Genomic DNA, 15,061 nt, shown 5'->3' with positions numbered 1-15,061 from the left:
AGCCTGGTCCTACCAGACTCTCGCACATTTCATTTGTACAGAGAGTCTGGTCACTCTCCATTGACAAGCGTTTACTTCCTTGAAGGCGGGTACTCTGTTGAAGTTTAAAACTATTGGATCTGCCCAGAGCCACTCTGGATCTGCCATAACCAATTGCTAACGTTTGGTCGTGACGCATGTCATCTCAAACTAGCGCACGACATCAACGTCATCGTTCTCAACCACTCCCTCTGTTCGCTGATTGGACCGGTTAAAACTTGACCAGAGAAAACCAGAGAATATACCGCAATCCCAGACGGAGTACTGAAGGAAAATGAAAATTGAGCAGAAGTACGTAGGAGGGCGGAGCCAGGCTAGACAGTAGAGCTGTCAATCAATACATGGGAAAACAAAGTAACTTGCGTTACTTATTTGAAAAAGTAATGCATTACTTTACAAGTTACTTGAAAAAAGTAATCTGATTACATAACTCTCGTTACGTGAAATGCTTTACCCTTACATTGACCCTGTTACTATGTAATACATTTACATACTGAGTAATAATAATTAACTACATATTAGTAACTATAGGGTTAGGGCTTGGTTTAGGGTAAGTTGCATGTAATTGTTTATAATTTATAGTTAGCCTATTACTACAGTAATTACATGTAACGTGTAACAAGGACACTAAAATAAAGTACTTTCAATGGGTGTCAAACAGGGTACTGCACCAGAATAAACATTAATATTGCCACAAATCTTCAACTTTATAGGTGTTAACATGAGACTAGCATGATAAAATGGCTACTAACCTTGTCTGTGCAAAGTTATATCCAGTTTTCCCAAGGTAGGATCATATACAACCCTCACAGAGTGCATGAATAAACCAGAAAGTCCTTTACAGCTAAAATAGCACATATGTTGTATTAATACACTCACCTAAAGGATTATTAGGAACACCTGTTCAATTTCTCATTAATGCAATTATCTAATCAACCAATCACATGGCAGTTGCTTCAATGCATTTAGGGATGTGGTCCTGGTCAAGACAATCTCCTGAACTCCAAACTGAATGTCAGAATGGGAAAGAAAGGTGATTTAAGCAATTTTGAGCGTGGCATGGTTGTTGGTGCCAGACGGGCCGGTCTGAGTATTTCACAATCTGCTCAGTTACTGGGATTTTCACGCACAACCATTTCTAGGGTTTACAAAGAATGGTGTGAAAAGGGAAAAACATCCAGTATGCGGCAGTCCTGTGGGCGAAAATGCCTTGTTGATGCAAGAGGTCAGAAGAGAATGGGCCAACTGATTCAAGCTGATAGAAGAGCAACTTTGACTGAAATAACCACTCGCTACAACCGAGGTATGCAGCAAAGCATTTGTGAAGCCACAACACGCACAACCTTGAGGCGGATGGGCTACAACAGCAGAAGACCCCACCGGGTACCACTCATCTCCACTATAAATAGGAAAAAGAGGCTACAATTTGCACAAGCTCACCAAAATTGGACAGTTGAAGACTGGAAAAATGTTGCCTGGTCTGATGAGTCTCGATTTCTGATGAGACATTCAGATGGTAGAGTCAGAATTTGGCGTAAACAGAATGAGAACATGGATCCATCATGCCTTGTTACCACTGTGCAGGCTGGTGGTGGTGGTGTAATGGTGTGGGGGATGTTTTCTTGGCACACTTTAGGCCCCTTAGTGCACAAAAGCTTGAATCATTTCAAATTGGTTTCTTGAACATGACAATGAGTTCACTGTACTAAAATGGCCCCCAGTCACCAGATCTCAACCCAATAGAGCATCTTTGGGATGTGGTGGAACGGGAGCTTCGTGCCCTGGATGTGCATCCGTCAAAAATCTCCATCAACTGCAAGATGCTATCCTATCAATATGGGCCAACATTTCTAAAGAATGCTTTCAGCACCTTTTTTGAATCAATGCCACGTAGAATTAAGACAGTTCTGAAGGCGAAAGGGGGTCAAACACAGTATTAGTATGGTGTTCCTAATAATCCTTTAGGTAAGTGTAGAAGCACATTGACTAAAATACAAGCACTTCTACTTTGTTTTCATAGTAATGGCTATGAAATAACTGGTACTTATTACTTTTGGAAGGACAGAAATTCTGATTACATTCTATACATTTTCCAATAATTTGTTTTAGAATGAACTCTAGCACTTTTAGTGAATATTGGTGTATTATTAGTCAAAATTGTGGTTGACTCTCGGCCAGAATGAGCAGTAAAATGGACCAGACTTCATGGCGATAGTCAGAAGTCTGGTTCAGCAAGACTGTTTCCACTCTTTCTCCCAGTCTTGAGTGCTGAAAAGGAAACAGGATGCTTATTAGACAGGCATCATCAGTGCAGGACATTGCAAAGCAGCATCTGATAGCAGCTATCTCTGTCTATCTCCCCCTGTAATGGGAGAAACAGCAGTCTGAGACTAATGATGTGAAAACCCTCTCTCATGAAGTAACGCACTGCCATTACCATGACAGAGAACAGCCCTGTCCGAATCAACCCGACAACTTAAGTCAACCTGGGGTGAAATAGGTTAAAACTGTGAAAAATTTTTAGTTAAAAATTTATTTGTATAAAAATGTACAATTACAGTACATATGGATTTATTTATGCAAGAGACATGAGGAAGTTAATTATATATCTTGCACTGACTGTACTCCAACTTTGAGCTTCTGTAATGTTAATAATTTAGATGATCAAGAACATCTCCTTCCTTTCAGGCACTTAGCAGTTTCCTGTCAGAGGTTTCATAGGGTCGTCGCTGTTAAAACACATCATTAGCAGAAGAGTCTGTGTCTCCTTCAACAGAGCTGAGGCTGACAGACTCCTGATCCTGTTTGACAGAGGGCAGTCTCACTGACATCACTCTGACATCACTTCCTCCTCCTGTTGTGTGCAGAAAAATGTCTTCACCTGTGGGAAAACAGATAGAACCAACATTTGAATAGTGGCAAGTGACACGACAAGCTTATAATGATGCAAAAACATCATATAAACAAGATGGCAATTGTAGAAATTATTTGTGGTCAAAGATTTTTTTTTAATACTTTTAATTTAATAACTCAGCAAGGATGCATTAAATTGATCAAAAGTGTCAGGAAAGATATTTATAATGTTACAAAAGCTGTAAAATGAAAAATAAATAAATCATGCAGATTTTTACTTTCTATTCATCAAAGAAGCCTGAAAAAAATGCATCAGTTTGCGGCAAAACATGACGCAGCACAACTGTTTTCAACATTAATAATAAGAAATGTTTCTTTATGATTTCTGACGGATCATGTGACACTGAAGATGAGTAATGACGCTGAAAATTCAACTTTGCATCACAAGAATAAGATACATTTTAAAATATATTAAAGTAGAACACAGCTATTTTAAACTAAGATTCCCAAATGTTTATCAATTTTACTGGTAGTCCACTATATGAAGCATTTTTGGGTATAATATGTCACAGTTTACTTTATTTTGCTATCCTCACTTACATAAACAAACTACAGTGTCCTCCACCCACTAGTAAAAAAATATATCTGGTGTCTAAATAATTTTTGGATTGACTGTACGCTATATTAAAGCCTATCATTTCAGGCTTTATGAACACTTGCATCCTTTGAGAACACAATCGAAATGCTCCATTTGCAAAAATTCTGACATTTCAATGCAATTAAGTAATCCTTTTAAGCTAATAATGAAGGCTTTCCAGTTAATGGCACACAGACTGTGAACTCATCATCAGAACACACTGACAACAGCTGCTTATTAGGACATCTTTTATAACCAACACACTGGCCTGGCGGTGACACACTTACACACACACAAGCAAACACTCATCAGTCATTTCCTCTGCATTTTGGGGGGCAGCAGGCAGAGGCTGGGTGGGCATTTACCCAGATCAATGGGGCGTGCAGGAGAGGAAGTGTGAGTGAACAGAGAGCCTCACGGGACCGCCGGGCACACACTGATGGAGATCAGCAGGGAGCTCCGATTCAGACTCCCTCACACACACATACAACAGAGGAAGATGCTCTGGTCAAGTTTTCTTGCACTGCTGTTCCTATAAAATGTATTTGTAAATATACCCACTGTAAACCCTAATGCTCAAAATAATTAAGTAGTTTGAATAGGGTACACTTAAATTGAACAAATTAGTCAAATGAACTTTTATGAGTATTTAGAAAATTTTGTAATTAGTAAATTTAGTAAATTGTTTCATTGTTTTGAGTTTTATGAACTTGTTTCTTTTAACTTAGACAAACTTAAATTGAACTGAAATGTGCTGTGATTTCTATTTCCCAGCATGCTTTGTCATGATACTCGAAAGGTAAAATAAATGCTAAAATTAAGAGTTATGTGTTTTTGTTGTTGTTGTTGTGCTAGATTAATGTTAAGTGGGAGATTTAGTAGTGTTTAAAGTTTTCTTTTGATAATTTAGAAGAATTTATGTTGTTGTTTTTTACCACCATAACTAGTGGAGCATGAGCTTGGTTTGAGAACAGATGTTAAATGTGTTCATTCAGCAATTGCTAGGCTATGCTAATGCTATCAAAACGTGTTATCAATTAGCAAGTTAGCATTTACTGATTTAACTTGTTAAAGCTAGCCAAGTTTCCACTGCTAAAAATATTTAAGTTTTATTAAGTCTATTAAGAGATAACATGATCATTTTAAGTTAAATATATGAATAAGCTTACATTTGTCTATTTCAAGTAACGAGTAATTCAAATGTATGAATACAAAATAAAAATCTGCCAGTTCACTGGTGCGCAGTCATGTTGGAACAGGAAAGGGCCATCCCCAAACTATTCCCACAAAGTTGGGAGCATGAAATTGTCCAAAATGTCTTGGTATGCTGAAGCATTAAGGGTTCCTTTCACTGGAACTAAGAGGCCAAGCCTAACCCCTGAAAAACAACCCCACACCATAACCCCCCCCCCCCCCCCCTCCACCAAACTTTACACTTGTCACAATGCAGTCAGGCAAGTCCCGTTCTCCTGGCAAAGAGAGACTCGTTCATCGGATTGCCAGACAGAGAAGTGTGATTCGTCACTCCAGAGAACACGTCTGTGGCGGAGTCCAGTGGCGGTGTGCTTTACTCCACTGCATCCAACGCTTTGCACTGCCCTTGGTGCTTGGCCGAGGAAACCCATTCCAAGAAAATCTCTACACAGTTCTTGAGCTAATCTGAAGGCCACACAAAATTTGGAGGTCTGTAGCTATTGACTCTGCAGAAAGATGGCGTCTTCTGCACACTGTGTGCCTCAGCATGCGCTGACCCTGCTCTGTGATTTTACATGGTCTTCCACTTCGTGGCTGAGTTGCTGTTGTTCCCAATTGCTTCCACTTTGTTATAATACCACTAACAGTTGACCGTGGCATTTTTTAGTAGTGAGGAAATTTCATGAATGGACTTATTGCACAGGTGGCAACCTATTCCGATACCACGCTTGAATTCACTGAGCTCCTGAGAGCGACCCATTCTTTCACAAATGTTTGTAGAAGCGTCTGCATGCCTAGTGCTTGATTTGATACACCTTTGGCCATGGAAGTGATTGGAACACCTGAATTCAATGATTTGGAGGGGTGTCCCAATACTTTTGGCAATATCGTGTATTATGGTTGTGTTACATTGCCTGCCTTCATCTGTGTTTGCTTGTGGATTAAAGTCTATTTTGATTCGTTATCTTCTTCGTCATGCTCTTGACAGCAACCAAGTGACAAAAACATATCAGATATATATTTTAATTAAAATGTTTTATGTATCTATATATCATATATATATTTACCAGCCTATTGACTATTATATGTATGATATATAGAGAAATGAAAATAACAATAAATTATATAATATAACAATATAAGAATATATAACGCCAAAGGCTGAAATATAGGTATACTTTTTTATGTATGATTTAACATCATATATTAATCTCTTTGTTCTTTGTTCTTGGCCATTTTTGTAGCTTAGTATCAATAAAAATGTGTAGAGTTCAGAGAGGGACCCATGAGTATGTTGAAATACATCCACATAGTAAATCAAATTATTTTATTTCAAAAGAGCAAGGAAAGTAATGTTTTCCATGATATGTCTCCTTTAAAAATATCCTCTAGTATGCTTTGATCCACAAGACATCATTTGAACTGCAGAACATTTACTAGGAGACCTAAAGAGATTTTTTTTTTTACAATGAGCCTCTCCCATAATTTCCCTCCCACAAATATTGAGCTTGATTGCCTTGGACAGACTAAACAGCCAGCACATGGTTTTACTGGAGTGAGTTCAAAGCAAACTGACACAATCAGATTCATTCAACAGATGATTAATAAAGGCCACTTCACACCCCACGCTTGAATCATAACCTGGATATAACAACAAGAAAAAACCCACTGATCTAAACATTTGATATGGATCGACTCTTATAACAAGACCATAAGGTGATGCACTTCCACAGGGAAAATATGGACTTGGTCATAATTTGGACTGTGATTTGCCTTTTGTTTGTTGCCAGCACTGGCAAAATGATCTGAACAAAACACAAATAAAAAGCCAATCAGAACAAGGATAGTCAGAAATGTGGCAACATGCTAATTAAAGGGTCTGTTTATCCACAAATTAATATTATATCATCATATACTATCCTTTCAAACCTGCATGACTTTCTTTTTCCAGGATGTGACAGTGAAGCTCCAAAAAAAGGTTGCAATTTATTTTGACGGTTCACTTTAGACATTTCGGTAATTATGAGTAACTTTCCAACTACATGTCAACTAACTCTCATTAGAGTATTAGTAGACTTCAGTAGACAGTTAGGTGTTAGGGTTCGGGTTAGTAGATTAAGTTGACATGTACTTGCAAAGTTACTTACTGTCAGAAGAATGTCTGTCGGGGGAAAAATAAAGTGTTAGCAGATATAAAGCAGACAGTCTACTAATACTCTAATGACAGCTAGCTGACTAGGGTTGGGTACCAAAACCCGGTGTATATAACCAGACCAAATCAAAATGCAGATTTCGGTGCCACTTAAATTCAAAGTGCTTTCGCGCATTGGCTGGCGCCAAGCCAGAGACAGACGCGCCGAGTGCTTGTCACATATCACAGCTATTCAGTGTTTTCAACCAAGTGATGTTTATTTTAGGTTTCAGACATTTAAATGCACATACCAGCATAAAAAACACATTCATAGTTTGTTAAATACACTGATGTCTATGGAAGCAGCAATAATAATCATTTCAGTTATAATTTGACTATGTGATTTATTTATCAGATACACATTGTATAATTAATTATATAGTTTATTCTTTTCCCAGCTAACCGGTCACTTACTTTCATGTATTTTGTGAGATATTAATTCATTAATATACAATTAATTTATGTGATGTAAATCCGACAGATCATTATAAAGGGTTTTAAATGACAAAACACATTCACTTACACATATTTGAAAATCGGAGTATCAGATAGTTCATGATATAATTAATACGTTTGTGAATATTTTTAATAAAAAAAGAAAAAACTGAAATAAAAGCGATACATCTGTCATACAGCACTGTTGTGGCTGCGGTGTGTCACGTGAGAAGCATGACGTGTTGCCATGGAAATAATAAGGTGATGCGTTCTAAAATATTTAGCCAGGGAAGGCAATATGGTAATATTTCTGCAAACAAAAACATGTCAAGAATACTGACGACTTTGCTGTTATTAGTACTGTGTTAACACATTTAGGGCCCTATCTTGCACCCAGCGCAATTGACTTTGTACACCGACGCATGTGTCATTCCTATTTTGCACCCGCGCAAAGCGCGCTTTTCCCTCCACAGAAGCACGTCGCTAAACTAGTGAATGAACTTGCGCTACCTGGGCGGTTCAGCGCAAAAAAGGAGGCGTGTTCCGGCGCAAACAATCCCTGGTGCTATTTTGCTGTTCCATTAAACAATTGCGCCACTGACCAGAAAAAACCTAGTCTAAAGTCAGTGGCGCGTTGCGCGTTGTTCATTATGCTATTTTAAGGGCGCATGCTTGACCATAATGTATAGCGTGCACAACGCGCATACACTTTGCTCATGTAATCTACACAGATGCAACAGTTATTTTTGCAAATCATAAATTGTTACACTAAAAAAATATTAACACATGAGATGACGGAAATCATTGTGGTGTGCCACGAATATGTGACAAAATAGGCATAAATCTAGCTTACAAATGATTCAGGCTTATTGTAATAATTAAGGATAAGACCTGTTTGCCCAATAGTGGCAAGACATATATGTATATAAGGACATCTGACAAATTGGTTTGTCCGTCAAGAACCAGGAAAAAAAAAAATCGACTGAAAAACTGAAAAAACTGAAAGACTGAAAAAAAAAAAGACTGTGAAATCACCTTTACCATAATGTACAACATTACAACTTCACTTCTCTGTCTTTCACTGCTCTTACAAGCACATCAGTCTCCTCGGCTGTGAACCGCTCCTGGCGTGCGCCTGGTAAATACGCCATAATAATAGCAATCCATAATGGAACTTGCGCACCTGCTTTTAAAGGGAATGTTGGATGACGCTCTGATTGGTTTATTCACGTTACGCCCAAACCACACCTATGAATAATGAAGCTACTACAGACCAACCCATTTTAGATTTGCGCCGGGCGCAAGAGCCTTTTATCCCGCCGGGAAAATAGCAACAGCGCCGAGACCCGCCCACAAAGTTACTTGCGCTTCGCGCTTTGATACTTGCGTTTCAGATCGTTAAAATAGGGCCCTTAGTGTTAAATTAGGCCAATTGTAGTTGGGTTAGATAGCTTAGGTTTTATTGTGAGTTTGTTAAGTAAATTTGTTGTGTTTTGTATTTATTTATATTTATATAATCTATATATATGTAAGTATACTTTAAACTTTTAATAAATTGTTCAATTTAAAGATTAAAAAAAAAAAAATTTTCATAAAAAACAATTTTTAAATGTCATCCACCATCGTTTTGTGGCTCTTTAATTAAAAAAAAAAAAAGTATCAGTTCAGGCACTGTTACCGTTTTTAAAGTATCGATTTGCCACCGGTGTCGCAAAAACCCCAAACGATACCCAACCCTATAGCTGACAAGCAGTTGCAAAATTACTTATAGTTAGTAGAATGTCTAAAGTGGATCATTGAAATAAAGTGTTACAAAAACAAAAAAGACAAATAAGACCATAAAAGTACTATAAAGTAGTCCATAAAGCGTACTTCATATTTAAAGTCTTCCGAAGCCATAAAATAGTTTTGTGTGATGAAAAGACTAAAATTTATTGCATGGAAAAAAACAGCTAGGACATTCTGCTATAAACATCTTCTTTTTCGTTATATGGAAAAAAATAAGGTCATACAATTTAGAAAACCATGAGTACATGAGTGAGTAAATTAAGACAATTTTCACTTTTGGGTGAACTGTCCCTTTAAGACATTGCAAAGAGCCTGAAACTCATTCACAGTGGAAGTGATGGCCTTCATCTCATACTGTAAACGACTGAAAAAAGAGAGAGGACTGAATAAGTAATGTTATTTCACACAAATATTCAAAGGTAAAAGCCCCTCGGGCATGTTTGCTTGCTGTAGTGTGTCTTTATGGCCGTCTGCAGTGAACACGGCCTCTGTGGAGCAGATGGGCCAGCTTTGGCACAGATCCTTGTTGGAAAACCCTGTGGCCTACAAACACTACAGACTGACTACAACACCTCAGGGTGGAGAGCGAATGAAGGCAGTGAAAGGGAAAGTAAGTGAAAACAGAGAAATATATGAAAAAATATGAAAAGAGAGTGGGAGTTTTGTCCACCAACAGAAACAAAAACTTCTTTCAAGTTACATGTTCATGTAAGCCGCCCTGAGCTATTCAAACCCAAGTAAGCGTGGGTGTCAGTAAACAGCATTCAATGAACAGCTAAGATAAAAAAATAATAATAAGCCCTCAAAGAAAGTCTAGACTGTTTTAAAAATGAGAGTAGTAGTAGATGATGACAGAATTGATTTTTTTTTTTTTGCGGAACTGTCCCCTTTTCAGGGCTAAGGCAATGATTTCACTTTCTGTGTGGGCAATCACAAAAATTCACATCTGTGTGAAAAGACCCAAACTACACAGCCAAGAACATCACACTTGAGTCGAGAAGCAGACATTACCTTGCCACTGAAAAGATCTGGCTGAAGACTACAGGGATGTCAGTGTGCTGGGAAATTCTCAGATGGTTGGAATTGGAGTATTTAATAAGAGGCTTTGAAAAGATATCAGTACAAATCTTCACAAATAATAATTTTCTTTAAACATACAATCTCAGGAAGATGGCCACTAACGTGAAATGGAATACATTTACATAATTGTAGTCTGCGGTTGGGAGTTTAAAATGGATTGAAACCAAGCAAAACAAAAAAATGCATTTGCCTAAAATGTCTGCATATCCTTGGAGAATTTAGGTTTGGAACAAACCATTGCAACAATGGGATAATTGTCTTACTTTAACTCTGACATTCTGAAGAGTGTTGTTGGTCACTCAGATGTTTTTTTTTTATATTCCTGAGAGCTAAGGGTCATATGGGGACAAGATAAAAAAAGAGATGTTTTTAAAGGAACAGTACACCCAAAAAGGAAAGGGAGATACTAAAGGTGTATTCATTGGTTCTTTTTGGTTCTTTTGGTCAGGACCAAAAATGAAAATGATACATTTAATCTTGTTTCACTTTGCATATGGTATTTTTTGCCAGCAGAGGACACATGAAGAGTTTATAAGATGCGTAAAAGAGTCAAAACAGCACCAGGAAACGACAATCTGCTGCAAGGAGACAGCAATTCCTGAAAAGGTGGGTCTCGGTCCGCTTGTTTGATGCGCATTAAGGTTCAGATGGCAGCGTTCACACTAATTCAAATGAACCAGACTAACAGTGCAATCGCACCAGAGTAAGTTTTAATATAACCAAACCAGTCAAGTGTGAACATCAACATCAATGCGGTTTAGCTTCACTGATCAATCTGGCAAAACATCGTCCAGGTTTGGAAAAACATGAGGGTAAGTAAATTACCCTCATGTAAACATGGGTAAACGATTCTTGTAAATTTTCGCATTACAAAAACCCTTCTAAATATTGCATTAGTACAACTAGAAGTCACAACTACAAAGAAGGTGTGCACATCCTCAAACCCAAACAGGGCTCAGGTGCAGGACAAAAGAAATAACTAAAGTGCCTGACGAAGACCTGTTGGTCAAAACGTTGCAATAAATTGGAGCAGTTATATCAGTGTGCATTAGTACAACCAGAGCCACAAAAAAGTAAAAAAAATTTAATTTGTCTCTTTGGCTTCTGCAAGACAAATAACCGATACTATAGATCCATTAAGGATATTACTTCCTTTCAAAAGACAAATACCCTAAAAGCTCCATCACTTATTCATGCTTTTGCAATGTACCTGCACAAGACATCTCAGTATGTCAGCAACGTGTCCAGTCTCTTCTAGGTCCTACTTACTCCTCACGTATTAATGGCAGAGAAAGTTGACAAGTCTTTACTAACTGAGCAGCAGATGGGAGTGAGCTATCTGAGATAAGAGCTGAAAAACAGCTTCTTTAGTGTTCTGCAGAAGAAAAACAGGTTTGAAATGACACAAGGCTGAGTAAATGATGACAGAATGTTCATTTTTGGGTGTACTATCACTTTAAATCCCAAACCAGAGTATGGTTGGTATCTGTCTTTGTAAAGGACCAGGTGGTAAGGTCAAACCTTATCCGTCAACACAGCTTTAAACTATTACACTATGGACAATAAAAGTTCAGCTGAAAGAGAAGAGCATGATCTTCAGAGATGGTGAAAGTAGCCAGGTGCTTCAGAAACCCCAATCTTTCAACCAGAGATCCAAACAGAACAAACGACAACAAATAGAAGTGCCTAAAAAAAGGCACAAACCTGACTTATTCCGGAGAAAGGAACCATTGGGAAAAAATTACTAGGTAGTAGTAGGTAGTGTCTGAATGTATTAAACACACAAACACAGTTTCAAACCTCCTCTAAGAACACACCTGCAAACACTTAACAGAGTTCTACACCCCGTTCCAACCTCTCAGGATGGACAGATAAGTCAAACTCCCCCCTCTTCTGACCGCTTACATCTCCTCTACTTTACTCTGTCTTTTCTCTGCTCTCATCTGGCTGCTTAGAAATTTGGGAGTGTCAAGAATGAAGCTGTCTGGCAGTGTTTTACGAAGCCTCTGGAAAGGTCTCTGTGCTGTAATGTGTGAAATTGCTCTTCACCAACGACAACGAGAAAAGAATTTAAATAAGAGGAAATTGGATAAAACGAAGGAAATCAAGTCTGTGGCAGTTACACTGACACATATGAAAACAATCAAGACGTACCAAACAAATTACACAAATACCTTTCTCGTTGTCCCCAAAAAACGTGTCATCTGAAAGTCTCCTCAGCTGCGGGAATTCTGGGGAGAAACAAAAAACAGGGGGAAAATTAAACTGCTAGGTTGGCACAAAAACTGCAGTTATAGAGACTTTGGCATTAGAAGACTTTAAAAAAAGAAAAAAAAATATTAATGACAAACAATTAATATTTTTAACACACATATACAGTATATATACTGTATAACATAACATATAACATAAAATAATAGAATATTAATAATAAACAAAATGAGTTTGATATCTTATAGTTACTATATAAACATTAAAAGAAAAGAAATTAAGGTTTTTGAGGAAAACATTCCAGGATTTTTCTCCATATAGTAACCATTGGACACTTGTTGGGAACCAATGGGTTGAAGGTCCAAATTGCAGTTTCAATGGACACTACACAATCCCAGACAAGGAAAAAGGGTGTTATCTAGCAAAATGATCGGTCATTTTCAAAAAATGTTTATTAATTATATACTTTTTAAAGGGATAGTTCACCCAAAAACAAAAATGTGATGTTTTTCTGCTTACCCCCAAGGTATCCAAGATGTAGGTGTCTTTGTTTCTTCAGTAGAACACAAATGAAGATTTTTAACTCCAACCGTTGCTGTCTGTCAGTCGTATAATGCATCTGAATGGGGTCTAATTCTATTAGAGTAAAAAAAAACATGCACAGACAACTTCAAATTAAACCCTGCGGCTCGTGGCGACACATTGATGTCTTAAGACACGAAACGATCGGTTTCTGCGAGAAACCGAACGGTATTTATGCTATTATTTCACCTCATATCAGACGAATGTCATCAGCTCTCCAGACCGCCATAACTTCCTGTGAGTAAGGTCAAAATACCGGCCAGGTCATAGATATACAATATATACATAGATTCCTCATTAGTGCCTGCGCGGATCGCTCGAATGAGGAATCTACGTATATATATCTATGACCCAGCCGGTATTTTGACCTTACTCACAGGAAGTTATGGCGGTCTGATATGAGGTGAAATATAGCATAAATACCATTCGGTTTCTCGCAGAAACCGATCGTTTCGTGTCTTAAGACATTAATGTGTCATCTCAAGCCGCAGGGTTTAATTTGAAGTTGTCTGTGCATGTTTTTTTTTTTACCCCATTCACATGCATTATACGACTGTCAGACGGCAACGTTTGGAGTAAAAAAATCTTAATTTGTGTTCTACTGAAGAAACAAAGACACCTACATCTTGGATGCCCTGGGGGTAAGCAGAAAAACATCAAATTTTCGTTTTTGGGTGAACTATCCCTTTAACCACAAATGCTCATCTTGCACTAGCTCTGCGAGGCATGTCCACGACTTCACGCATTACGTAATCACGTTGGAAAATTTTTAGAAAATGACAGATCGTTTCGCTAGATAAGACTAGTCAACTTTAATGCTCTGCCATTCCTCGGCTGGCATCGTGTAGAGTAGGGATGCAACAATACAGTTAGTCCACGGTTCAATACATACCTCGGTTTTTAACCACGGTTTTCAGTTTTTTGCTATTCTATTCTTAGACAACAGGAACAGCAAGAGGTTAAGGAGAAAAAAGACTATTTTTTATTGCAATACTCTTTCTTTATTCTACTTAAAAGAATTGAAAAACCTTACTTAAACTTAAAACTTTACTTAAAAAAAACCCCTTGTACACATTCCTAGCGTATTGTATAATATAAAATAAATATATATAAAGATTTACACTGGCAGCTCAGAGCTGTACAGCAGCATTGAAGTATGAAATTGAATGAATAAATGTAAAAATAAAAACACTACATAGACTTCACTATAAAATATACATTGATTCTTATTAAAGCTATATTGTATTAGTTTTTCAGTCAAGAGCAATGAGTGATTTTCTCTTTGTCTTTTGTTGTTGTATTAACATTAAAGGGATAGTTCATTCAAAAATGCTAATTCTGTCATCGAGAAATGAATACAGGTTTAGAACAATATTAGAGTGAGTATATAATGACAATTTTACAGGTGAACTGTCCCTTTAAGGACTGCGTGTTCACTAGGCTGCGCTGCTGTCAATTTAAGACCTCCGTGCATCTAAAATACAGACACACGCGATTTTACTTTCACTTTAGACATAACCGACTGTGTTTATGTTAACCTTTTGTGTATTTAACAGTATTAGCGCAGTAAGACGACTACTTAGTTCAGTAATCACGTGTTTGACAGGCGTTTAGTGCACACGCTCGGAAAAGCGCATGTTAAAACTGCGCATGCGAATGAGCCGGCAAGGCTTTAAAACATGCAAATAATGAACTTTCTTGATTGTGAATAACTATAGTGTTCCGTGAGTATAACTCTACCACTAACGTGTGATGTGAATGTATGTCCTGTTGTTCAGTATTGGGATGGAGGAAAATGATAGAATTTGTAGAAAAATTATGAATCAAATGCAAAACCGAAAAAAAAAAAATGCAATTCACCGGCGTGTATTGAACCGTGAATGCGTACCGAACGGTTCAATATTATATTGAGAATTGTGGCATCCCTAGTGTAGGGCTCTTTGAAGCTGCATTGAAACTGCATTTTGGACCTTCAACCCGTTGTACCCCATTGAAGTCCACTATATGGAGAAAAATCCTGGAATGTTTTTCTCAAAAACCTTAATTTCTTT

At 37.6% G+C, this 15,061-nt stretch overlaps 1 protein-coding gene across 1 annotated transcript in view; it reads right to left on the bottom strand.

Annotated features, from left to right (window-relative positions):
• Nucleotides 1-2,561: 2,561 nt before the first annotated feature.
• kiaa0586 (KIAA0586 ortholog) overlaps nucleotides 2,562-15,061 on the bottom strand; it is a 155,979-nt gene continuing 143,479 nt past the window's right edge. The window contains exons 31-32 of the mRNA XM_079832271.1: nucleotides 12,392-12,448; nucleotides 2,562-2,920 (exon numbers count right to left, since the gene is read on the bottom strand). Of these exons, the coding sequence (XP_079688397.1) occupies nucleotides 2,772-2,920; nucleotides 12,392-12,448 (206 nt within the window). The 3' untranslated portion in view covers nucleotides 2,562-2,771. The remainder of the gene's footprint in view (nucleotides 2,921-12,391; nucleotides 12,449-15,061) is intronic.

This window comes from Gobio gobio, assembly GCF_949357685.1.
Source record: "Gobio gobio genome assembly, chromosome: 13".
Taxonomy (NCBI): Eukaryota; Metazoa; Chordata; class Actinopteri; order Cypriniformes; family Gobionidae; genus Gobio; species Gobio gobio.
The sequence above is the reverse complement of the archived record's forward strand: the minus strand, read 5'-3'. Positions and strand labels throughout refer to the sequence as shown.